The 27,007-nt window shown below is 38.4% G+C and overlaps 1 protein-coding gene across 7 annotated transcripts in view; it reads left to right on the forward strand.

Moving 5' to 3' along the window:
* The window catches only part of FSTL4 (follistatin like 4), a 776,177-nt gene that overhangs the window by 425,892 nt on the left and 323,278 nt on the right, over positions 1-27,007 (forward strand). For all 7 annotated transcript variants that reach the window (XM_073355595.1, XM_073355592.1, XM_073355594.1 and 4 more), the window contains one exon: positions 13,517-13,765. In XM_073355595.1, coding sequence (XP_073211696.1) covers positions 13,517-13,765 — 249 coding nt within the window. The remainder of the gene's footprint in view (positions 1-13,516; positions 13,766-27,007) is intronic.

Below are 27,007 nucleotides of genomic sequence, written 5' to 3' on the forward strand. Positions count from 1 at the left end.
TATGCTCTATTCCCACTGAATAGAGGATAATTTAATGAATTTTGCGGGATAATTTAATGAAGAAAGCTATAGCTTTTATTTTATTTGTTCGTAAGGAGATGCCCAGGTCACGATGCCAGTCTCTTTCATTCTCCACCAGTGAGAGCATTTTGTGGAAGCTTAATGAATTTTGGGATAATTTAATGCCACTCATTTTGTACCTATATGGCCTGCCCCGAGAGCACTTAAAATATTGTTCCAAGAATGAGACTTCTGATGCCAAGACACCATTGCATACCACAAAACCTAAAATAAGGACTTGCTGACACAGGCTTCACTATCGTGAAGTCTATAGCTCTCTATAATTAATCACATCATTTAGACCTCACAGAGCAATAGATCCTCCCTCATCCCGAGCTATGCTATCTTTTTTCCCCAAGAGCAGCATTTGAGAATAATGTAATAAGAGGCCAAATGGGTATTCATTAAATATATCTATCTCGTCACCTGCTCATCCTGCAACCAAAAAATAATAAAATAAATTCAATTCAGATATGTTTCCATTTCTGGGACAAATATGCTGATGAGCTATTTTGGTTCGATGTGGAGTCTTATAAATTGATATACTGAGTGAGAAAATGAATAATCAGGAAACTGAAAAATCAATCTATCCATTATGCAGTGCCATCTGGTTTATGCATGTGTCAGGGTGAAATATGTATAAAATAAATGAGAAAAGTAATTTTTCTCTTGTAAATGAGTTGACTACAAAGTGGGGCAGTGGATGACCAAAATCAGAGACCATGAGATTTCAAGACTGTGAGGTCCTTCCTCATATCAGAGTTTAGCTTCTGTTGTTTCTGAACCATGCCTAATAATACAATAGAAAAAATAATTTTCACAGTAAATGAGTTGTTTACGCATAGGAATCATACAGTGATGGCTGTTGGTAGGTTCACCTTTTGCTGCAGTGTGGTGCAACATACTGATGGATATTGCTTTGATCCTCCTCCAAGAAGAGATGGGCCTAAGCTGTGGATTTCAAACACAGACTCATCTCTCAATCCAAACTCTTCCAAAGTTCAGGAGTATTTGGCTTTGCTGTTCTAATGGGACCCAATAGAAAGAGGGAAATGATCTGGATCTGAACTTCTTCAAAAGCTATGGAGGCTTACATCTGACCAAGAACACCAGATCTATTTCTACCACTGCAAAAAAATATTATTGAGCCAGTTATTGAAACAGTGTGAAGCGAGAACTCTGTCTTATTCCAGGGAAGGGGAGAAAAGTTATATGTGGAGGTATTCAGAATCACAGCAATTTATAAAGAAAGAAGGCAATTTTTTGAGAAAGAAAGTTAGCTTCCTTAGAGAAATAAATACGTATAGGAGGAAGTGAAAAGTGTGACCAATGCAATGATCAATCCAAGACTTGAAAAAAGTCTTCAAATAGGGTTCTGGAAAATAGCAGAAGAAGGGAAGGGAAACGTTTATGTGGATAATTTACACCAAACCCACCAATGTTGGCATCAAAATGAAAGTTTAATAGAAAAGCATCAACAAATAAAGCTAAATAATCAGCCAGAATTAATCTTTCCAACTCGCTTCTGCTCTTTGCACTGGGAATATAGTTGAAGAAAACAGACAGGTCCTCTCTAATTATTACTTTATCACTTTCTAAGCTTTTCATATACTCTGTCACAGGAATTTCACTTAAGGAATAGCAGGTGGATACATGACCGTGAACTATTGATCGCTCACATCTTTTACAATAGCCCGTAGAGTGCAAGCACTCATTGCAGTGGTCAAAGGGTAAAAGACAACTGAAAACAAGAGGAAAGGAAGGATGGTCCTGAAAGTAAGATTGAAGATTGGGGCAGTGAGAAGGGCTAATGGAAGAAATTAAATGCAACAGGACCAACCTTGAGCAAAGTCCTATGAGGATTTCATATCTTTCTTTCAGAAGTGTGTAGGGTATTGAACTTTAATGGTTCTGTTTCCCACAGTTACTGTGATCCAGAACCTACCAATCAGATACTGGAGTGTTTGTTTATTTCTGTTTCAGAGTAGCAGCCGTGTTAGTCTGTATTCGCAAAAAGAAAAGGAATACTTGTGGCACCTTAGAGACTAACCAATTTATTTGAGCATAAGCTTTCGTGAGCTACAGCTTACTTCATCGGATGCATTCCTGTGTGCTTCACACTATTTTGAAGCACTGTGATAGACATAACATAAACATAACAGAAAGATATGAACATTAACTCCTGTACTGAGTTGTTCACTAAGCTTTAAATTTGGGTACCTTGGAATAAATTAAGTTTTAAAAAGAAAGGCCTTCTGATGGATGGGGGGGATGTAACTGTAGAGTCCAGTAATGTTTCTCACTACTTCTGTGTTTTTTTTCAAAGGGATTTTGTCATCTCTTTCATGACATTTCCAGTCACGAAACCCAGGGCCAAATTTTGTCCTTGGATCAATATGAATCCTAATGACACAGCAGCCAAACATAATTTAGCTTTTAAACTGTATTTGGTACATTGTAATAATATCATAAAATTACATTCACTATTAAATACCTATGATATATAATCCTCTAAATAAGCCAATAAGACTTGATGACTGATCTGCTTCAGGTTTTTTCTCACTAAAGAGAAGAGAATGGCCCCAAAAGCTTGGCTGTCACACATTAATAGCATGGATGTTTTGGCCAGTTTTTCAAACACGGGTTTACATTTTTCTTCTGCAATTATCTCCAGGTGTAATTTACATTATTTGCTCTTTTGATTTGTTGGTATCCATGCCCTCTGTTTCTTGTTTCATACTCATAAACATAACACCATGCCAATAATGTGTGTTAACACCAAACTTTTGATCCCACATATATGGATAAATATGGATTTTATGTGGATAAATAATTACAATACTGACACAAATTAAGCAGTTCCCTCGGTGCACATTATTGGGATTTCAGGCTTTTGCAGTTCAGTCACAGAAAACGTATAATGAAAAGTCTTTTCAGGATAGGTTTTCCTTTTCTTGTAACAATTTTATATTTTCCCCTGCTACTACCAGTCTCTTTGATATATGATTCTGAGGATTATACATTATTAGGAGAGAGTTCATCCTCTAACAGTTATTCTGGTTGTCCATAACTGGAATCCAGTGATATGTGTGGAGAGTGGGAAGGAGAATTGCACTTGATTCAGTGAATTCATGGTTCAGTACCTTCAAAGCTATACTCTGGGAATCCTCTTAAAGGATTGATCAGGTTCAAATTGGACACTTTATAGGAACAGATTGTATCCTGCCCTTTGGTTACAAATGCAAAATTTTCTTTTTTTCATAGAAGCATACTGATTATGGGGACTTTTTCTCTGTTACTGATTTGTCCTTATTTTATAGGTTTCAACTGTGTCAATCCAAAGCTTGTTTCATCTCTTCTTGTATCAGCAGCTGTTTCCTTCACTGATTCATATTGGTGCATCCCCTTTATGACAGTGTAGCTAAATATTGCTTTCATGGCTGCCAGCTTTATTTGCTATTCTTGATTTTTGGCATATTCGCTGTTTAAAATTTATATATGCCATGTAGAACTTGTATCTTGAGTTGATAAGTTAGATTTAGCAGACACCTTGGACTGGCTCCCCTGAATTTTGCCCACGAGAGGCTTGATTCTGCACCATAAAAATCAATAGCAAAATTCCTATCAGCTTCACTAGTGTAGGGTCTGGTCATAGTCCACTCCATCTCTGCCAGGACTTATTCAAACATTATTAACAACTGATCAATTTCAAACAGCTGCTGTTAAGTAAAAAATCTGCAAGAGAAATGTTTCCTCCTTCCACTCCAATCTGGCATTTCTGCAAAACAAGATATTGAGGCGCAGAAGAGACACTGCTTCTTTCTGCACTGTGGCAGGTTTAATGTCCAAAGTCAGGACCTAGAAGTATAAGCTTTATACCACCGGAATGGAGAGATTCCTACTTTTCCATTGGGGAGACAGTATTTGCTTGTAGGCCTGGAAAGTCTGAAAGATTGGATCTGAAAACCCCAACATTCTTACATATAGAAGAGCTATTTTTGGTCAGTTTTAGAAACTTCTTAGTTGTGCCTAATCATTTTCATCTCCATCAGAGTCTTTTTCAGCTGGAATCATTCTCACTAATTTACCTTGTATGATATGCAGTGATATAGTAACGAGCATCAATTTTAAAAAAAATCTCTAAAATTGTGAGGTAATTTTGGAGGTGTTTGTTTTTGTTTTTTAATTTAATATGTGACATCCTCAGAAAATAAAATAGTGCAGCCTGGTATAAAATTCTGTTGGCACTCTTTTGCAATGACTTGCATTACCCATCCATGGCTTTGGCACTCGTAAGTAATGTAGCTATCTAGAGAGGTGCCAATGTATAAAGATATAGAAAGAGAGTGTGTGTGTCTGTTTGTTTATATGTATCTGAATGTGTACTATAACTGAAACAATTATAGCTTTATCTTTTATGGCTTTTTGAACAATATTTCCATGTCCTCATTTAGATGCAGTATCTTCCCTTTCTGATAGGGCCTCTAGATTAATGTAGTAGATGATAATTTTCTCTTCTTCTCCTCCAAGGATACTGTATTTCTTTCCTTTGGAAAAGTGAGTGAGAAGTGTGTATTTCTCTCCCTAGATAGTGCTTGTGAATAATGCACATGACCTCCAAACCTTCTTATTACCTGAAAGAGTGGGCAGTCCTTGTAGTTATAAAACCTGTTCATCTTTTCAATAGTACGGCAGTGCCAAATGTCATGAGCAAACTTAAACTTTAGCAGGTTGCATCATCAGCAAAACAGCTTGAAGCATATGTCCCATTTTCTATATTTTTCTTCCAGGATGAGTCACCATCTTGTTAAGAAAGAAAGAGAAAGAAAGAAAGAACAGGAAAGACTAGCAACAGAGATAATGGTTGTGTTGTTAATGATTCAGTCAACACCAAGTAGTTTTTCTGAGGTGAATTTCCTTTTGCTGCTGCTCCGTTTTCATAATAGGCATGCAATGCAAAAAAAGAGATTTGCTTAAAGAGTTATGCAAATTGTTAATGAATTTTTGCCCATTGCTTTACACTCATTTTACTGCAGCGATGACACTGGATACGCATATTTGTTAGCTGAACAGGAGGCAGTGTTATTTGCATATGTCTGAACTGATATTACTTCAATGCGTGAATTATCCTATGAACATACGATATATATGCGCTAGTCAGAGAAGGTGGAAGGTCCCATGCTGTGGTATTTGCAGTTTTATTATCAGCACAAGTAAAATAAATTATGTTAAGCCAAGTGTATGGGAAGTTCCAAGCAACAAATGTATCTACAATCTGTATTCTTCCCAAAACATTAATATCTAATAGAGATGGGATCATATTTTTGCAGGACTAGATAGTACGTGATTATTACAGGTAGCAATCAAGATGTACAAAAAAATCTGAACTTGAAACTGCAGTGAAGTAATACATGAACTGTTGATTTACTGCAGGTTTTTTATTTAGTAGAGGTTATATATTTTTTTTCCTTTACATCCTCTATCCAGTATATTCTAGTAGTAGAAAACCACTGCAATTAAGGTTGCTTATGTTTTCTCAAATGAATTTTTTCTGGGTGTAAATTTTCCATGGTTAGACACAGCTCAGTATATGTGTGTTGGATCTTCCTCATCTAAATTGTTATCAGATAATTTCTGCTGTGTTGGGCTTCTGTGTGTTTTCTTAAAAAAGAAAAAAATAATTCACCTCTTCTATATATTCCAAACAGAAATGATGCAGACACATAATTCAGCACTGGCTGAATGAATTTTGTTAGTTTTTTTAGATTCCCATGAGATCTAAAGGACAAACCAGGTTGGTTCGTAAGAAATTACTGTAGTAGTTCCTGCACTTCTGAGGATTTGATTTTCATGCAGGTACAATAAAAATACATTTAAATCACATAATATTTTGCAAACATCACTGAGTTCCTATCGCTACCTCTGAAGCAGGAACATACGATAGTTCCCCTTTTAAATAAGGGAAAACTGAGGACCAGGAAGACCAAGTAAATAATCTTTATTCTGACAGCGACTTGCTGTGCGATTTGTGGCATTGTTTCCCACATTGTAAATCAGGAATAGTTAACAACTTCCAAAAGTGTGTCTATGGATATTAATAAGTCCAGTTTTCATCTCAAATAATTTGCAATCTTTTTATTTATGCAAACATTATAATTTACATTTTTGTGATTTACAGGTGCAGAATTACATAATTACAATTGGTCCAAAGCCTGATATAATGTATCTATTTTTTGCTGTGACTTTAATGTAGGGTGTGATGATGATGCCCAGTTTATTATATTGCTCCTCATTCAAACTAACTTTGAATTGAACTCCTTGGGAGTTTTGCCAAAGTAAGGAATAGGGTTTAGGGATGGGAAAATTATGAAAAGTTGACTGTACTTTGTAATATCTTCAACAATGTATAAAAGGCAGAAAGGGCCTCGGTCTTCATGAATTAATCAGTAGTTAGAGAATGCATAGCCTCATAAGTCCGAGGATAGGAATTACATCTTCATTTTGCCTTTAACTTTTTATTTTGAAATAAACAAAACCCTGTTAAAGGACTTGACACAGTTCCTGAACTGCAGCTGTATTACCAACCACATCTGGCCTTTGTTTTTCAGTCAGAATCCCAAACTTCTCACGTTTCCAGCCAAAACCCCATTTGAGGAACAGAATCTTGTCATTGATGGAGACAAATGAAGTTCCACTTCTCATCGGACTAACTTTAATATAATATAACTCCTTAGTCTCTGGCCATGTTTGGTAAATTTAATTAGTGTTGAAAAGTGGCTTGTTTTACAAGATGATCATTTTTTAACCTAGGTAAATTACTTTCTTTATGACTAATAAATTAAACGAATTATATCTTTTTCATGCAGTGCTGTGGGGCTCATAAATACTGCAAGCAGTTAGCTGGTAGTTTCACTTGATTACCTTTTCCATTATTGTTTTTTATAATCCTTGTAGGAGTGGGAAATTCATTCAGTTTTCATAATGTGAAAGAAAAATATTGAGGGGGTTCTTGTTTAATTAGTGAACTACATCCCAGTTTTCATTCTTGTCTCAAAAGCAGAGAAGTTCAGTGTTTTAAGCAATGGTGTAGTCCTGAACGGGCAACAACTGGAATAACTCCGCCAGCATGACCTTGCACGCATCATGCTGTGCAGAGGACACCATTTTGCTCTACCAAATGACATTCTACATGTGGTGTGACCTTGCATGCTTGAGAACAAAATGGTGTCTTCCAGGTGGCAAAAGTGCCAGTATGCCATTCCAGCATTATCTGGCCCTACTACAGCACAGTTCTTAGCTGACGAGCCATGGAAATTCAATGTTTACTTACAGTTGAATGCTCTTTGGGTTGTTATGAAGTGTGTTCTAAATTACCATCACAAGAGGTAGCAAGAGAAGAGGTAGAAAAACATCTGTCAGGAATGGTTTAGATCAGTGGTTCCCAAACTAGGGGTGCGCTTGTTCAGGGAAAGTCCCTGGCCAGCTGGGCTGGTTTGTTTACCTGCCGCCTCTGCAGGTTTGGCCAATCGTGGCTCCCACTGCCTGCGGTTTGCCATTCTCGGCCAATGGGAAGTGCAGGAAGCAGTGCAGGCCGGGGGACGTGCTGGCCGCCGCATCCCACAGCCCCCATTGGCCTGAAGTGGTGAACCGCTGCCAGTTGGAGCTGGAATTGGCTGAACCTGCGGACGTGGTAGTAAACAAACCAGCCCGACCCACCAGGGGCTTTCCCTGAACAAGCGGCACCCCTAGTTTCGGAACTACTGGTCTAGATAACACTTAGTCCTGCCAAGAGTGCAGGTGACTGGACTAGATGACCTCTTGAGGTCCCTTCCAGTCCTGTGATTCTGAGACTTCAGAAAGATTTTACACTGGATGACCAAGGTCAAAAGTTTAATGGGGGACTTTTACTTACCTTAGCTGCTAATTAATTAAGAATGTCTTTTAAAATCCTCCATGTGGCTTCTGGACTGCTCAGTGTATCTTAAGCCTTTATCTTTAAAGTCTGTCTGCTAAAGAATATGTAATGGGATGCACCACACAGTCTGGGGCACCACAGTAGCTTCCCCATGTGGACCCTTCAGTTAGATAATCCTTCAATTAAGTTAATTGCTGAGAATGGCAAACCTACAAATATTAGCATGACATTAAATTTGTTTTAGTCTTTAGCTGGTATAAATCAATGCAAATCATTGACTTCAATAGCATTGTGCCGACTTATACAGTTGAAGTTCTGGTGCATTATTTCCTAAGTAGGGAAATGTCCCAGTGGCATCATTATCATTAACCAAATACTTAATTTGCAGCCATTTGCAAAGGTAACCAAAGTATCAAGCGCTGCTACACTGAAGGTTGTTTCAGGATTTCCATTTTGCAGCACTGTTTGCAAGGATTTAACTAAATTGTATGTAAAAGTTTTTCCCTGTGACCAAACTATGGCACTCAGTTGTATGGTCTTTAGGGCAGGGATCTTGTCTTCCCTTATGTTTCTACATTGCCTACCATAGTCATTCCCTGCTCCTGATTGGAGTCTCTGTGTGCTACTATAATGCAAATAAATATTCATTTTCCAATTATAAATAAGGGGAAGAGAATATCACAGCTGAAACAAGCAAAAGTTTTGTGCCACCGGGACCATTGCTCCAGCGCCTCAATTGGTGACTTCTGTGAGGATTCCTCTTGTATGACTGAGATCCTCCTACTCATAAAAACATAAGAATGACCATACTGGGTCAGACCAATGATCCAATATCCTATCTTCTGACAGTGGCCAATGTCAGGTGCTTCAGAGGAAATGAACAAAACAGGCAATCATCAAGTGATCCATCCCACATTGTCCAAACCCAGCTTCTGGCAATCAGAGGCTAGGGACACACAGAGCATGGGGTTGCATCCCTGACCATCTTGGCTAATAGCCATTGATGGACCTATCCTCCATGAAATAATCTAATTGTTGTTTGAACCCCATTATAGTTTTGGCCTTCACAACGTCCCCATCAACGAGTTCCAAAGGTTGACTGTGTGTTGTGTGAAGAAGTACTTCTTTTTGTTTGTTTTAAATCTGCTGACTATTAATTTCATTGGGTGATCCCTGTTTCTTGTGTTATGTGAAGGAGTAGATAACACTTTCGCTTTCTCCATTCATGATTTTATAGATCTCTATCATATCCCTTCTTAGTCATCTCTTTTCCAAGCTGAAAAGTCTTTTTAATCTCTTTTCAAATGGAAACTATTCCATAACCTTAATCATTTTTGTTGCCCTCTCTGTATCTTATCCAGTTCTAATATATCTTTTTTGAGATGGGGTGACTAGATCTGCATGCGGTATTCAGGATGTGGGTTTATATAGTGGCATTATGATTTTCTGTCTTATCTGTCCCTTTCCTAATTATTCCTCACATTCCATTCCGTTGCTGCACATTGAGTGGATGTTTTCAGAGAACCATGCACAATGGCTCCAGGATCTCTTTCTTGAGTGTTAACTGTTAATTTAGATCCCATCATTTTGCATGTATAGTTGGAATTCTTTTTCCAATGTGAAGGAGTACTTGTGGCACCTTAGAGACTAACCAATTTATTTGAGCATGAGCTTTCGTGAGCTACTGTAGCTCACGAAAGCTCATGCTCAAATAAATTGGTTAGTCTCTAAGGTGCCACAAGTACTCCTTTTCTTTTAGCGAATACAGACTAACACGGCTGTTACTCTGAAACTTTTTCCAATGTGCATTACTTTGCGCTTACTAACATTGAATTTCATATGCCATTTTCTAGCCCAGTTGCCCAGTTTTGTGAGACCCCTTTGTAATTCTTTGCAATCTGATTTGGACTTAATTATCTTGAGTAATTTTGTATCATCTGCAGTTTTTACCACCTCACAGTTTACCCCTTTTCCCAGATCATTTATGAATATGTTAAACTGCACTGTACCAATACAGATCTCTGGGGACATGACAATTTACCTCTCCCCATTCTGAAAAATGACCATTTATACCTACCCTTTTTTTCCTGTCTTTTAACCAGTTACTAAGCCATAAGAGGACCTTCCCTCTTATCTCATGACTGCTTAATGTTTACTTACTCATGTTTGATGGACCTAAATCTTGGTCATAACTATTCTTTATTAGTAGTGCTGTCTAAGTTAACTTAGGGTATGTCTACACTTACCGGGGATCGCCACTGAGGTGATGGATCCACTGGGGAGTCGATTTAGTGGGTCTAGTGAAGACTCACTAAATCGACCACAGGGGGGTTCAAGCAGTTACTGGAATCTAGCCTGCACAAAAGTTACCATCAGGAATTCCATGGCCAGTAGAATGGCATAAATCTATCCATGAACAAAAGCCAGAAATGTTTTAAATGATCATTTCGTTGTATGTAGAATAGGCAAGACTTGAGGTACCTAGAGGTCTTATATATATCATTACTTACCCAAACTTGATCACAGCATTAAAGGTCAGTAATATTTGCATTACAATGGGAACACAAATGTTTGTTTTTCAAGAACGCAGATATTATGAGAGAAACCAACAAAAGACAAAAAAGATCAAGCTGATGCTAAGGTAGAAATCTTGTCCTTGCCTATCCAGCCATAATGATGAGGTGGGCGGGGCACACAGCTACTATGTTTTAAGAGTGGCTATAGTAGTGAAGGATGGCTCAGGATGGATTGGGGCAGGGAGTGGGGGGGGGAATAAATATGCAATGGGGGCAGTGTGTGCTTTTTCTTCAAAAAGGGCAGCATGCAGCTCCCAGCTAGTGTTAGCAACACACTGCAGAATATATACCAGAGAGCAAAGTAACTAGCTCTGCTTTGTGTACTAGTTAGAAATCTAGCCTCGCTGAAGGATGGGTGTGTGTGTGTGTAGGGGTGGATCGTTTAACATTACTAAAATCCCCTCCACAACCCAGCACATCCACACAATCCAGGACAGGTTACCGTGTTAAGCGAGCAACCAGGATTTGCAGGAACGCAACCTTTTCCATCCTGCAAAAGAATGCCTGTGGACTCCGTGTGGGTGATCACTCTGTAGGATATCTGGGATCGAAGAAGAAAGCATAGAAACAGATCTAATTTAGTTCCGATTTTTGTAGAAGGGGTGGGAGATCAATGATCTTACCTGAATCAACAAACAAACAAAACACAAAAAATGTAATCTAAAATAAATATTTTACCTTAAACTGCACCAGCAAATGCTGATATGCATTTCCTAGTGTGCCACATTCTTTTGAACAAGCCAAGCAACTATAATAATGAAAGTTTAAGAGGGTTTCTTCACTCACGCAACCTTTGTTCTGACAAATGAACAATAGATACTGTAATGACAGATGACCTTGACAGTAGGTCATGTAGAGGTCACAATATGTGTATTGCTGTGAATAGTTTGAAGAGACATGCTGAACAATTAGTGAAGTGAATAAAGGATATTCTGATCTCCCTCTGAGGGACTGTACTTTTTAAACTGCCCAGAGACACTTTTTGGCCTTCTAGTTTATTATGGGTCAGGAAAAAGTCAATATTTCTTAGCCTGCCAAGGTGTAGGAATTTTAATGAGTTATTGAGTCAAATAGTTAATCCTCCAATAACAGATTATTTTCCTTTCGAGTTTTCAGTGATGAAAACAAAAACTTAACAAGGAGCAAGCAAAAATGGGTTTTGTTACATGTGGAAACTTTGACTTGCATTTTGTACAACTATTTTTAACCCCTTGGTGTTTGCAATGGATTCAGAGGTCTTGCTTTTTAACACTGTTGCATTTTCTATCAGCATGTAGTATTGGGAAATCATAAATGGGCAACAAGGGAGATTAATTAAAGCTTGCAGTGAAACATTGGTTACCAAACTACCTTCATTTTTTAATTATTCATTCTGCAACATCCCTTTGTAATTCTCAATGTTATGCTTATTGCAATTAATGCAGCACAGTAATCTTCTAATTTTCCAAAACTCATAATTGAGTATAATGCTAGTTATTACTCTTTGTACAGTGGCTTATTTCAAAATATCCTGTCCTCTATAAATTATAGTAATAATAGGTCTGTTGTAAGCCCTTCAGTGCAGAAATTTTAGGTGCTGTGCTATTACAGCCTAGAATTAAATTTCCTAGGCTTATAATAACATAAAACAATAGAAAATACAAGTAATGTTCATTTCATCATATTGTGCTAATACCTAAAAGAAACTAGACATTATTTATTGTTATATTTACATAGGGCCCGGTGCTGATGGCCTCACTCATATTGGGAAGCAATTAACTCCATTAGTAATTCCATTGACTCTGATGAGACTCCTTGCAGGAGAGAGATTTCAGAAGCTCTCAGTATTGGCCTGACTTTGCTTCCATTGAAGTCAATGGGAATTTTATCATTGACTTCACTGGAAGCAGAGTTAGGTCAACATTGAGCACTTTTGAAAATGTCACCCATGTAGGAAGCTGATAGCCAGCATAGGTGAGGATACCAGTGTGTCTGGCACATAGTACATGCAGTGCTAAATGGAGGTTTGCATGGTTAGAGTATCTGAGTGATTTGTTTATTATGATATAAAAGTGAAATAAAAGCAATGGATTAACTAATAGTTAATAAATATCTGTTTTGCTTTTGTAGAGTGAGTTCTTTACTGATATCTATTTAATACATTTATAAGAGATCTGCCAATAGGTATCTATCCTGCATATAACTAAGTAATGCAAAATACTAGAATGAAGTTAAAGAACTAACCGCCCCTAATATACGGTACAGCCAATGTGAACCAAAGTATCTGTCCAAAGTTAAGCTAGCACATTAATATGATTAATTCCACCCTACACAAAAATGATTAATCTTTGACCCCTGCTATGGATCGGTCCTACACATTTTTTCTTTATTTTTTTTAATTTTCACCAGCTCTCAGAGTCTTAATTGCGTCACTGATAGCCACTGTGGGTTCTGCCAGTGTCAGATGAGAGGGCCCAAGTGAGTGATACCTGAGTAGACTTCTTTGAATTCAAGAACCTTTAGTTTTACCAGAAAAAAAGATCCACATCTAGCTTGGTCATCGATGCTTATACAGGCCAATAGACATTAATTTTTCAATGTTTAAGTTGGGAAGGAAGAATATAATCCCAACAAAGTCTTAAAATACCACATCAGAACTGCAGAATGAACATAGTATAGGTTTTAGTAACTGAAGACCATGGTTCAGCAAAGCACATGCTTACCTTTAACCACATTCTTATGCCAATCACTATTCAGCAAACCACTTAAGCACACACTTTAATGCATTGCTCAGTGGCGGCTGTAAAACTGCTAGCCTGTGTATGAAGATACTCTCTGTATCACAGATGCAATATTGTCCATAGAATGCCCATGTATCCTTGGAATCCTTATATTCTATAAGCTTGGAATGTACATGCTAAAACAAAAGAACTGTTGAATTCTGTTAAGGAAATATAGTTAATGTTTAAGCTTTTTACTTTTTCAGTGCTTTATGGGCAAGATGGCCTACATGCATCATGCGAAAAAAAATACTGTGGCCGGGGAAGTAAGTGTGTTGTGAACAAGGAGACTAATCAGCCTGAATGCAAATGCCTAGAAGACTGCAAGCCCAGTTATATGCCAGTCTGTGGATCTGATGGCAAATTTTATGAAAATCACTGTGAACTCCACCGAGCCTCATGCTTGCAGAGGAAGAAAATCTACATTATCCACAGCAAGGACTGTTTCTTCAAAGGTAGGATATCATTTATTATATGTGTCCATCTTACCTCAGTTGTGATAAATGACTGTGTGCTACATATTATTTCTAAGAGATTTTTTTTGAGGGTGATTTATTCTGGCACGACACTTTATGAAGCTATTAAATCCCTGAGCATTGTTACCCAGAATGAAATCAGACTGGTAAATAATGAACATCATTGTATACATTGTATGCATTGTAGTCAGTAGGTACTTAACAATTTCAAATGTAATAACACTTTACTATGGAATTTATTTTGTAACACTTTGAACGGGACAAACACATTAGAAATAATACACTTTGTTACATAAGGGTTGAAGTGGATTTTTTTTTTAGGGTGATTTATTCTGGCACGACACTTTATGAAGCTATTAAATCCATGAGCATTGTTACCCAGAATGAAATCAGACTGGTAAATAATGAACATCATTGTATACATTGTATGCATTGTAGTCAGTAGGTACTTAACAATTTCAAATGTAATAACACTTTACTATGGAATTTGTTTTGTAACGCTTTGAACGGGACAAACACATTAGAAATAATACACTTTGTTACATAAGGGTTGAAGTGGAAATCATAAGTGCTCTGTGAGGGGAACAGAAAGTCATAATTTTCTCATATAACTGAATGTGGAAACTTAGTGTCCCACATTATTGGGGTTTTGGCAATGGATTCCACAGTAGGTGAGAATTAGAGGATTTGTGGATGTGCCAGGGATGTTTCAGCAACAATCAAGAAAGAATTGTATTGGTGGTATTTGGCTATACATCCAATTAATTATCTTCCATGCCATTCGGATCACTGCTGTTGTGCCAGCAATGAGAAGAAGAAATAGTGGGATGAGATGAGAGGGATGGGGGGAAATAGTGAGTGTATATATGAGAAATAATAGGCTAAAGCTGTCATGACCAAGGCTGAACAAGATGAGAGTAATAATTAGCAGGTCAATTTAACTCATAAATACACCTGCCCAATAAAAAGTGAAGTATGTCCTAAGGCTAAGGCATTCTGGAGTGAGATGCTCCCACAGACAGAGTGACCCTATAAGTTATAATGCACACACCACTATTCACAAATGTTGTCTGTTCTGACAGTGGCAGAAGCAGTGATATCAGTCTTGGAACAGCTGCGTGGCTGAATAAATGCTTGTCCCCTGCAGAAAAATCTGACATAGCCAAAATGCAGGACGTGAACAATTCACTTAAGCAATTAAAATCTGGATTCTACCAGAATTAGTGGCAAGAGCTAAAGTTAACACAAATGGAACTCTCCTCCAGAGACCCCCCACTTAGGATTGTCCTTCATCGTCTTTGTGATTTCTGTTTTTTCTTTCTTCCAAGTTCAATCAGAAGTGACCTTGGTATTGAGCAAATCATGAATGCAGCAGGGAATACATGCAGTGCTCCAGATTCATTGGCGTTCCTTTAGATATCATTGAAGTTTTTGGAAACTGGTTAATTGACAGAGATCAGAGAACCTACCTCTAGATAATTACTGTGAAGAAACAGTTTCTGCAGGATAATTACTGCAAATGGCGTTCAAATGGTCTGTTACATCAAGCTGCGAGTATCCGGGACTTCTAAAAATCAGGACCAGTGTGTCTCAAGTTGGGCATCCAGAAGTTGAGGCACTTGGAACAAGTGGCCACTTCTGACAGTTTTGTTGTATGTCTAATACAAGTTAACCTCTGAATTCATTTGGACCAGTTCAAAAGCAAATTATGTGGATGAAGGACCTGATTCTATTTCATGCTAGTTTTATACCAGCATGACTCCATTGACTTGAAAGCTGTTCCTTTCGATTTACAACAGGGACCGTTCATAATGAGTACCTATACCAACTCTCAGTTTCAGCCCTACCTGGAATGCATGGAATGTATAACTCTCATTAAGAATTATGGGATAGCATAAAAATGGGGGGGAATTGAATTGAGAGAAATTAGGAATTCTAAGAAGATTTTGTAGGCAGACTCCAGTCCTAACGGTGTTGTCCCTGCTTACAACAGCTCTGACATTGGGTCTGTGTATCCAATCAGCTTTGCGTTGCTCTAAACTAATTTTAATGGCGTAGTCTCTTCTGTATTTATTTAGATTTGCCGTACAATCTCTCTTTTGGAAACTGTACTTCTCCACTCATTAACCTGTGAAATTTTCAAGACAGAAACATTGTGAAAACCAGCATGTAGGAAGATAGCTATCTACCAACTAGGAAACTGTTGTCAGAGCGCAACTATAAATGTTCGGTTTAGAATTTGCCTTCCATATCAGGGATTATATCTGGCTTCCCCAGTATCATCATGAGCCATCCAAACTGCATTCCTTGTAAAAGGAGAAAGAAAATTAAGTGGACCAAATTATCTGCTTGTGCAAATTGGCACAACTCCATTCACGTCAGTGGATTGATAACAGTTTACACCAACGAAGAATTAGAGTTGGTGTGAGCAACTAATCTGAGAAAAGAGGGAGAGGTTTAGAGGTATAACTCACACTGCTGCTTAAATATAATGAAGGTCAGATGGCATTATAAAACCCTTTCTACAACTAGTCTACCAAGTTCTCTCTTCTTTTGTTAATTCCTCTGTTACCTTCTATCTGATATGCCTGAAATTTAGGGAGATTATTATATTGGTCATTGCAGCATGATTATCAAAAGGATTAGAATGGGTTTAAAGTAAAGATTTAGCGGCTCTGTAATAACTCATACTGTAGGTACAGATAACTGAACAATATGGGTATTTCTGTTTCATACATTACACCCCCAACCTGCAATCAGTTCTGCATTGTTGGACCCATTATGTCCATGTGGAGCCCCATTGAAGTGAATGAGACTTCACACAGGCACAAAGGATACCCCCACACAGATCCATTTGTAGGATCAAGGGTTTGGACGATAAGCTGTCTGTCGGCTCTCTTTTACTCCCTGTTTCTACAACAGCTTTCACAATAAGGTCTGGCCCTGGTCAGCCTTTAAACACTACCATAATTAAGTTATAAAGATGTTAAATAAGAGTCTAGTCACAAATAGGAAATATAAATACTCAACTGGCTTATTCATAACTACAGCCAATTCCTTCCAAACATATTTCCATTATTATCAATGGGTCAGATCTTGAAGGGAGCTGTGCTCCATGATTTTTAAAGCATATTTTCTTAGGTAGTGTGCCGCAGGGTCACAAATCAAGTGAGATTGCACTAGCAGAAGCCATGTGATATAACGCAATGTACTGGGAGCAATCACAGATTATTTCCAATATAATGTGACATGCCGTACAGAGCACATACGGCTGAATATAAAGTGTAGCTGAAAATTACATTTATCAAATGTAGCTCCGGGTACCAGAAGAAAGAAGAGTGGGGTGTTCCAGATTTCCCAGTGGTAATTAGGTGGTCAAGTATGAGAATAATTCCTTTAGCTTTAGATCACTGGACACTTGATATTCAGAAGTATTTGAATGTCTGCAGAGCTATTCATCACCCCTTGTTTATTCATAAGTGTTTGTACATGATAATAGTAAAGGGTATTTTTTAAAAAAAGTTGGATTCAATGGCAGAAATACGTCTTTTTTTGGTATTTCTATGACCCTCCTTACCATAGTATCTGAATGCCTCATAATCTTTAATGTCTTTGTCCTCACAACCCCTCTGTGAGTTAGGGAAGTTTTTAGAGAAGGGAAACTGGGACACAGAGAGACGAAGTGACTAGCTGAGGCCATGTAGGAATTCTGTGGCAGAGCAGGGAATTGTACCCTGCCCTAATCACTGGGCTATCCTTCCATCTTTAATGAGGGAGAAATGGCTGCCATTCCCATCTTGTGTGATGCATTATCATTAAAAGCTAATTAGCCTCAAAATCAATTTATCTTGTCTTACAAGGGACAGAATTATTTTTTTAAATAGTAAGAGTGAAAAGGGAGAGGGTAAAGGCAGATATACAAGAATAAAATACAGGTGGGTCAGTGGAATTAGTTTGTTTTATAAACTTTTTGAATCTGCCTAGGTCTATTTCTATAAATATTGTTGATTCTGTTTCATTTGCAGAAAATAAACCATTAACAAACTACTTTGCGCATACAAATTAATTTTTGAAAGCTTCATTTTTATTGATGTCTTTTTGGAAATACGGGAAACAAGGCAACAGCAACAAGCTGATGTCTCATTTTGCCCTAGAAGAGTAATCGAATGTTTCTACTCATGGAGTTTATGCTGATCCTTATTTAATTAAATATTGTACTGGAATGAATTGATCTATGGCATTTTCCCTCAATAACGTATTAGTGGGAGCCAAAGTAATTAACAAGTTACATACTTTGTCCTTGCGATGAATATCCGTTCCCTGTGCTCTAGTCCCACATACAGCATAGCCAGTTACAAGATTAGAGATACTCAGTTTGGAAAACACAGTATCATAGTGTCTCTTAACTTTCTAAAAAAGAGCAGGTTCAACAAGTGAGCTCGTGATCTATTTCCCAAAGTGTTAAACCCTGGCAAATTCAATTGAAGCCAATGCAGCTGCAAGTGCTCATTGCAGCTTTAAAATTAGGCCTTATACTTCTCCCTCCTCATTAGAAAGTTGTTGGAATTTTTTTTTTCATACTTGCATATAGTCTGCCCTTTTAAAATGATATTTTTGAACCAGTTTTTTAGTCATTCTTAATTTTATATACTGTTAAAGAAAATGAGTTCTTATTTCAGTAATCATTGTCCTTGCAATGGCTGCATTATATCTAATGATACCGTGTCATGCTTGAATAGTTTTCTGAATAAACCATGAAATTATGTCAGAAAGAAATAGTTTTGTGTTTTGGTTTCAAGAAACCCTTAAACATTTCAGCAATGGAGCAATGTTTAGAGTCACTCTTCAGCGAATAGGAGTTGTGTGAAAAAACTTCCACACCTGGGCAAAAAACAAGACAAGCAAAAAAAAAAATAGATTTTACAGATATTGGGAAACAAAATTCTCCAGTCAAAACATATAAAGAGCCACTTACCATGTGTCCATTAGAGGAAGGATACTCTTATAGTTAACAGGTTTCAGAGTAGCAGCCGTGTTAGTCTGTATCCGCAAAAAGAAAAGGAGGACTTGTGGCACCTTAGAGACTAACCAATTTATTTGAGCCTAAGCTTTCGTGAGCTACAGCTCACTTCATTGGATGCATTCAGTGGAAAATACAGTGGGGAGATTTATATACACAGAGAATATGCCCCACTGTATTTTCCACTGAATGCATCCGATGAAATAAGCTGTAGCTCACGAAAGCTTAGGCTCAAATAAATTTGTTAGTCTCTAAGGTGGCACAAGTCCTCCTTTTCTTCTTATAGTTAAAACACTGGACTGAGAGGCAGAAGACCTGGGTTCTATTCCCATGTAACCTTGGCAAGGGTATCCCTACACAGCAATCGGAGGTGTGACTGCCGCATGTTGTTGACTTCCCCAAGCTAACTTTGTACCAATAGTAAGTGAAGGTGTGGCATGCTCCCATGGCTTCACTGCTGGGCTACCTAGATTAAAATGAGTTTTGGTATGTGTACACAAGAAGCAATCAAACCAGCGATTGCTGTGTAGACATACCTCATAGCAGGGCAGCTGCAGCATCGTGGGCTAGCCATTCGAGTACATACATGCTCAGGGTCCTGGTTGGGTCTGTATAGCCTATGCTGCTGCCCATTCTGCTGTGGCTTCCCTTGAGCTAGCTAGAGCACAGCTAGCTTGGGTAGGTCACATGTGCTGGAGTCACACCTACGATTGCAATGCAGTTACATCCCTAATCTCTCTATGCTTTGGTTTTCCATCTGTAGACCATGAATAATAATGCTTCCATTAATCCATCCTTTATCGGTCTTATCTGTTTGGACTGCAAGATTTTTGGAGCATGGATTGTCTCTTAATGTATGTTTCCACAACACGTAGCACAATAATATTCAGCCTGATCACCTTGATCGATCAGTCCTTCAGCCCTCGCGGAGATTGCGCCGTTCTACGATCACAAGAATATTAATAATAATAAACTGTTAGGCTGATAAACGTATATACTGGAATAATAAATTTAGCTGTTTGCACTGTTCCATCTCAGGGACTGGAGAAGAGAGCCTGAAAGTGCAAAATGGTCTGTTTGAACTAGAGATGAGGTTTATCTCAGTCAGTCTGCAAGGTCTCTCTATTTGTTTTCTATAATCAACATAAGTAGATACTTTAATTATTTGAGTAAGATTACGTTGACAGAGGACTTCTTCAAGGTGCTTTTCCCTGTTGGCTTCTTCAATTAAGATTAAAATCCCCAAGTAGCAGTATCTGAATAACACTATAGATTGAATCCTTATGGTCTTCCAGTTTACCCAATTATCTAAATGTCAGACTTGATGGCCTTTACACATAACTACAGATCAACCACATTTCACTTACTCAAAGATAGTGTCTAAGATGTTGGTTTCTTCATTTTTTTAATTTTTATTTTAATTTTTTTAAAAAAATTGTCTATGTTCTTGATCTGTGAAGTGCTCAGATGTGCTACTTTTGGAGATAGCAGTGTATAAGGACAGGTTGATTGATTCACAGTACCTCATTGGCATTTTACCCTGTACTATTATAGTTACTAGGAGGCTGAATGCGCAACTGGAATTGAATCTGGACAATGGGAAAATAAAGGATATTTAAAGTCCTAAACTAACTCCGTCTTCATCCGAGCATTTTTTCTTACTACCAGTCTCTGTGACAGCCTGTGTCCTTCTGATTTGGGTCATTCTATTTCTTATGCAAAGCTGTTAGTTTCCTAGGCAGAGATCGCTCTCCTACCTTAGACTTATGCTTTTATTTTTTCACCCCCATCCCCCAAAAAAGGATACCCCACCTCTTTCTAGGGAATAAGGGTTTGATGGCTTTCCACTAAGCTTTCATGGAGAAGAATTAATCATCCCTGGAGGCATTCATGTCAGGAAATCCATGGAAGATGATTTAAGATTCATCCTGGTGAACTCATATTTTGTTCCCCTTTTTCCCAGTATTGGCTCCTCAGTCCCAGTATCACAACATTTATTAGCACCAGCAGACGGCAGTTAGGTTAGTATTAAAGTTGTTTCAGTCCACTGCAGGTGGACCAAATTGTCTGGAAGTAATCTGGTTGATTGGCAAACAGACTTGCTGAATGAGTGGAGAGTGTGGACAGCCACTAATTTGTATCAGTAAAAATGTTCAGGATACAACAAAATTTTGTTTTTGTAAGACCTTACCGTAAAGGTATCATGGAATACATTATTTGCAAAATTGGAATTGATCAGCAATTTGACACCCAAGAGATGATCCAGCTGGACAGACATCTACATGAGAACCTGGGATGCTCAAAGATGAGTTCTAGGGAAATACTGGAAGAATAAGGTGGAAACTAGGCACAGGCTAAGGGAGAATTGGAGAAGAGTGATTCTGCTCCCCAACAGGAAGTTGGATCCCCACAAAACTTCATCTGAAAACAGACTCTGGATGACAATTCACCTTCCTGATCTCCACAGGGGCCAGTGGGACTCTGATGCTTTTCTGACTAATAGTACAGTTGTACAAATAGAATAAATGTGCTTGCTTAGAAGGAGCTGTGTGGTAACCTATAACTGTGGGCAATACACTGTTCATAGCCCTTGGAGAGAAAGCAAAGTGCAGGCCCTGGCCTTTTTAGGCAATTTGGCTTGCTGAGGATATCACAGTGTAAGGGAGTGAGCTACACAGCCTTAAAATGCTTGGTCAGGAGTGAGTGAAACATGGGTCTCTGCCCAAGAAAGGTGATGACTGAAAGCCAGAAGTCTAAGGCAGGTATCCTTGGTGAACCATAGAAGGGCAATACAGGCGCAGTTGCCCTGAAACTGGGGCACTAAGTGCTTAGTGATTGTAATTGGGCAACAAAATATACAAGAATGAAATTGCTTTGCCTTTTCGAAAAAATATTCATTATGGACAGTCAAAAATATCCACAAACACAATCACAGTTTTTCCACTTATTTGAAATGCACTTTTGGTCTGTGACTTTTCTATTTAAGTAGATGCACAGACACACTTTGGCAACACAGCAAAATATTGTTTTTAGCACAGGGATTTGCCATCCTTACTTTGTTTTCCCATAGCAAAAGTTCTTTTATTTCCACTTCCATTCATTTTTCTTTTCTTCTTTTTCTTTACACCCACTTATTCTCTTCACTCATTTGTCTCTCACTATTTTTGTGTGTCAAATACTGTGCATACACTATTCCTCTTGCTGTAATTCCTTTCTATTTTCTCCCCTAATTTATGAGTTTCTTCAAACACTTGGTAACAATTTATTTTCCTTGCAATGTACCCACATTAGAAGATTTTTCTTCCATTTAGATTTACTGTATGTTGTTGCCTTTTCATGGGTTTTTTATTTATTTTTTTTGCAAGATCAGCAGTCTTGAAATGCTCCCCTGTCAGTCAAACCTATGTTACAGAATGAAGAGCTGCATTGACTTTCCCTGCTTCATTCTTCGCATATACTTTTGTCAGATTCTGACATACCCTCTTCATCCTATTATACAAACCTCAGTTTTTCTTGCTGGGATTTGCAGTGACTTTACACCACAGCTTGTCAGATTTAATTTGTACTACTGTATGCATTCAGTGCCACTAGCTTGACAAATTCTTGACCGTTCCATTACAAACGCACTGTACTATGCTGATTTCCTTATCAATATTTTGATTCCGTCCAGTCTATACCACATCTCTAATTTTATTTTATCTGACAGCAATTTAACTGGAAAATTGGAGATGTATGAGCTCATGAACAAACTCTAATATTCTTATTCCAATCCTGTTTTCTCTCTCTCTCCTCCTCCCACTCCCCCCAAAATGTTGGTAATATTTTTTCAATAAGCTAAATAGATTTTGTGCCTTTACGTTAATATATCATTTTATTTTGCAGCAAAGGCCTGGCAGCAATTTGCATCCTCATAAAACTTTTGCCAAATTTTGCGCTTAGATGAAGTCGGTGAGCATATGCATGAGCCTAAGGTCGGAATTTAGCACAAAATCAGTGTGGAATTCCATATAGCCTCTTCAATGGGCATAGAAGGTAGTTGCTTCTGGGTTCCCTATTTTCAAAATGATGATACAGACTATTTACCAATATGTGCTCTTTATCCTGGGACTCTGGGCAGGTGAAAGGAAATGGATTTAGTGCCTTTAGATAAGTATGCCTCAGTGCTTTGGAATAATATATTTAATCAGGGATGTTGGTTACAGTAGTTTCAGGGTTAAAATGGGACTGGACCCATTTCTAGAAAATATACTGTTCTACCATGAACAATTCTTTATTGGGAAAGAGTGTGGATAGGATAGATTAATAGGACTTTTCCATCTGCAACCTCTCTGATCTTGATCTCTCTCCATTCTGCAACACTATGAAGGTTTCTTTCTAATTATGAATAGCTCGAGATAATCTTTGTAGGCTGACTGAAATCTTAGTGTTTGAGTGCAGGTAAGCTACAAAGCCTCTGATTAAAAAGCACACACAGGCAGATAACGAATGTGTCTTTCGACTGGCCTTGTATAAGACTGATTCAGCCCCAACTGGTGTTATTTTTACTACTGGATCTTATTTGCTGACTTCTGTACCTTGCACTCTTAGAAGCAGCTTGTTTTGGGGCTTCAGCATTCTGAAACATTTCTGAGAGGACGGTCATATATTTGGTTGAATTCAATACATATGAACTAGTTCTGTTTAAGAGTTTACAAACTTCCAGAAAATCTATTCGGTTTCACACTATGTAGCTGTCCAGCTGGAAAAATCAGTGTGTGTGATATCCAATGACAGCTGTCCCGCTGACTGTTAGTATCTGCCACTTTAAATTTACAATATTACTTGTTCAGATGCCTCCAGTGGAACTAAAGCATATTGAGAATTGGTGGCAAGCATATGATTAATCCCATTTAGAATGAGGCTCGGATCTTCACAATGCAGGATTGCCTCATTAATAATGATCTTATCAGTATCCAGGACATCTATCTAAGGGATTTTTAGGATTGTAAAACTAGATAGCTACAATAAATAGTAGTATTTCTATATTTTAGTGTAGTAAAATTACGTTTAAAATATTTATTTGCTGTCGACAGAGCTGGTATATATATTTATTAATTGTATAAACTACATTAAAGGCATCCACTATTGTACAATGTACAGCTGCTTCTCTCTTCTGCTTTCTCATTTAAATACCAGCAAAGCTAAATGGCTTCTGCTCCCCAACCCTTCAACTGGAACCCCCTCCTAACTTCATCTTTTGGGATTGACTCTCTAGCTATTCAGGGTGCATACTAGAAGCTTCTAAGGCAGCGTTTCTCAAATGCAGCCACCAGTGGCTTTTCTTGTGGCCACAGCCTCCTGGGCAGTGATGGCAAAGCAGTGGTCCTTCCCACAGGGCCATCACAGGGTTTGGACACTGACCCCCTCTGGAGAGACAAATGCCGGAGAAGCAGGCAGCTAGTGAGTTCCCCACCTTCTTGGGGATGGTAGGGTTGGCTCCAGCCCTGGGATGGTGAGCATCAGGCTCTGGCCACCGGGCTCCTACCCCCAGTTGTGGGGCTCACACCCCCATCGCCCCTGACCTCCCCACTGCCTCCACCAGCCTGTCATGTTACCCCCACTTCCTCCCTACCAACCTCCCCATCCAAGGCTTAATTTGTCCCTGGGCTTGCCAGGACTGAGTAAGTCTGCTGATGTGAAAAGTGATATTTGTATGTTTGTTAATATCACTTTTCACAGCAGCAGACTTACTAGCTAGAAAGTCTTTTAAAAAAAGCAACCAAAAAAGCAAAAGAAACATCAACAAAAAAGACAAGAACCCACAGAGCATCTTATTTGTGTTTCTATTCTATGTAGGTTCAGTAAACAACAGAGACAACTACATTATTTTTATTATTGAGTCTGCAAAAAGATTCAATAAACTAGAATGATTTGGACCCATGTATGTGCCTATTTATTTGTTTTTCCTAAAGCTAATTAAATATTTTAGGAAAAATTTATCAGCGCGTCCACCACCAAGAGTTGGTAGCCGCACTTTGAGGCCACCCAAAAATTTGTTGTGAGAACCCCTGGCCTAAAGGGTGATCAAGAGCTTGGTTCCCAAGAAATAGAAATCCTTCTTGGACCATATTCTGACTTGGTGTAGCTTCAGCCGAGGCTATTTCCCCCTGGATCCAATACTAGAATTAGTTAATAGACCTTTTCAAGGTGTTGATGAAGAAGATTATTTACTGTAAATCCAGCTGTCTGGCTTCCTCTGTGAAGGCTTTATTCATCCTACAGCAACATGTAGAGCACATAGCTACCCTAGCACAGGGGTAAATAGTAGTGTTGGTGGTGAGACGCAGCTCAGGTGAGTAGAGTGCAGCCAAACCTGAAGGGCATGGGTATGTATGCGATTGCATGCCCTACGTGCGCTCTACTTTCCGAAGCCTTCCCTTCCTGTCTAAATGGCTTTTTTTAGTGGAGTCGTGTCCTGCCACCTCCCTGCTGCTGGAACCCTTCCCCGCTGCAAGGAAAGACTCTGGCATGGAGCACGGGTGTCAGTCATTCCCCGTTGCCTCCCCTCTCCCCTTTCACTGACATATGTCGCTAGACACTGCAGCGTGGACACCGCCTGCTTTTCACGGCTGTGTGCAGTTATATGTATACTACACGCTGCCACCAAGGGTGTGTAATATAGCCTTAAAGTGCTCTGAATAAAATCCTGGCTGCATTGAAGTCAGTGGGAAAAAACACATATAGACATCAGGGGTGTTAGGATTTCATCTTGCACAAAGAAAATATTTCCCTTTTCAGTAGAGAAACCAAAGAAACACTTTGGGTCCCTTCCTTTGGGTCCAAAATACCTGTCCTCTCTTCCCCCTTCCCCGCCGTCCCTTATTAGAAAGGCTATGTTAGGATTCTAGACTTGTCCTTTCATATCAAAGTACCAATATTTTTGCTCTTTATATATTATTTAATTACAGTTATTTTCATGAATTTTCTTTTACGTATTTGTGTTTTTATACCCATTTTTAAATGTTAACAATAAAAAAAAAACAAGGATGAACATATTATGTTTTTCTAGGGAGAGTGCCCTTTGACACCTCTTGTAGATTAATCCCACACATCCCCACTTTATACAGAAACTCAAACAGATGGTTTTCAGTTTTTAAAAGTCCTTGACTAAACCCCCAGTGCACATCATTTTATCAAAAAGAAAAGGAGTACTTGTGGCACCTTAGAGACTAACCAATTTATTTGAGCATAAGCTTTCGTGAGCTACAGCTCACTTCATTGGATGCATGCAGTGGATGAAATGAGCTGTAGCTCACGAAAGCTTATGCTCAAATAAATTGGTTAGTCTCTAAGGTGCCACAAGTCCTCCTTTTCTTTTTGCGGATACAGACTAACACAGCTGCTACTCTGAAACCTGTCATTTTATCAGTTCACAAAGGAGGACAAGTTGTCTCCATTTAAAAAAAAATGCAAACTCAAATTTCTCTTGCCCATTTTTTTCTGTAAGCAACATAATTTGACTTCTGTAACATTCTCAGTATTTAAATAATAAATACTTCCTCAATTCTTCCACTCTTATTCATGTCAAGCAGGCCCTTATCACGTAAATCAGTAGGACTATTTACATAGTAAGATATTACTTGACTTGCGTAAGAATCAGGCCCTGCATGTTTAAAGTTAAAAGCAGTAACAATCCCCAATAGAATAGAAAATATGAACCTAGCGAAGAAAATCAAAAGAAACAACACGGATGAAGTCCCAACAGAGAGCAACAGCATATGCCAATTGGACTAACAAAGATGAATCATAAAAGAACAAAAGCATCTGATTAGAGTCTAATGCACATTATCACTACTGAAACCTTTGTCTGGGAACATTACATCCTATAATGGCAACCCCACTGGTGAAAAAGGGACTGGAATCAAAGGACTTCATCAGATATAGTATAGGCGGACAGTGGATAAAAGAAGGAAAAGTATGCAATTACATTGGAAAAACAAAAGGAGTACTTGTGGCACCTTAGAGACTAACAAACAGCCAATGAAGACTCCAAGTGAACCTCTTTCCTCCCTTCCCCTCCTCCTAAAAGGATAATTGTTAATGAAGCAAATATTTGATATAATTTACAGGCTGATAGGATATCTCTATCTCTTTGATAGAGAATTATGTTAATAGACACCCCTGGAAGTTAAACTATTCAAGCTAATTGTAAAAACATCTCT

This window comes from Lepidochelys kempii, chromosome 8 (genome assembly GCF_965140265.1).
Source record: "Lepidochelys kempii isolate rLepKem1 chromosome 8, rLepKem1.hap2, whole genome shotgun sequence".
Taxonomy (NCBI): domain Eukaryota; kingdom Metazoa; phylum Chordata; order Testudines; family Cheloniidae; genus Lepidochelys; species Lepidochelys kempii.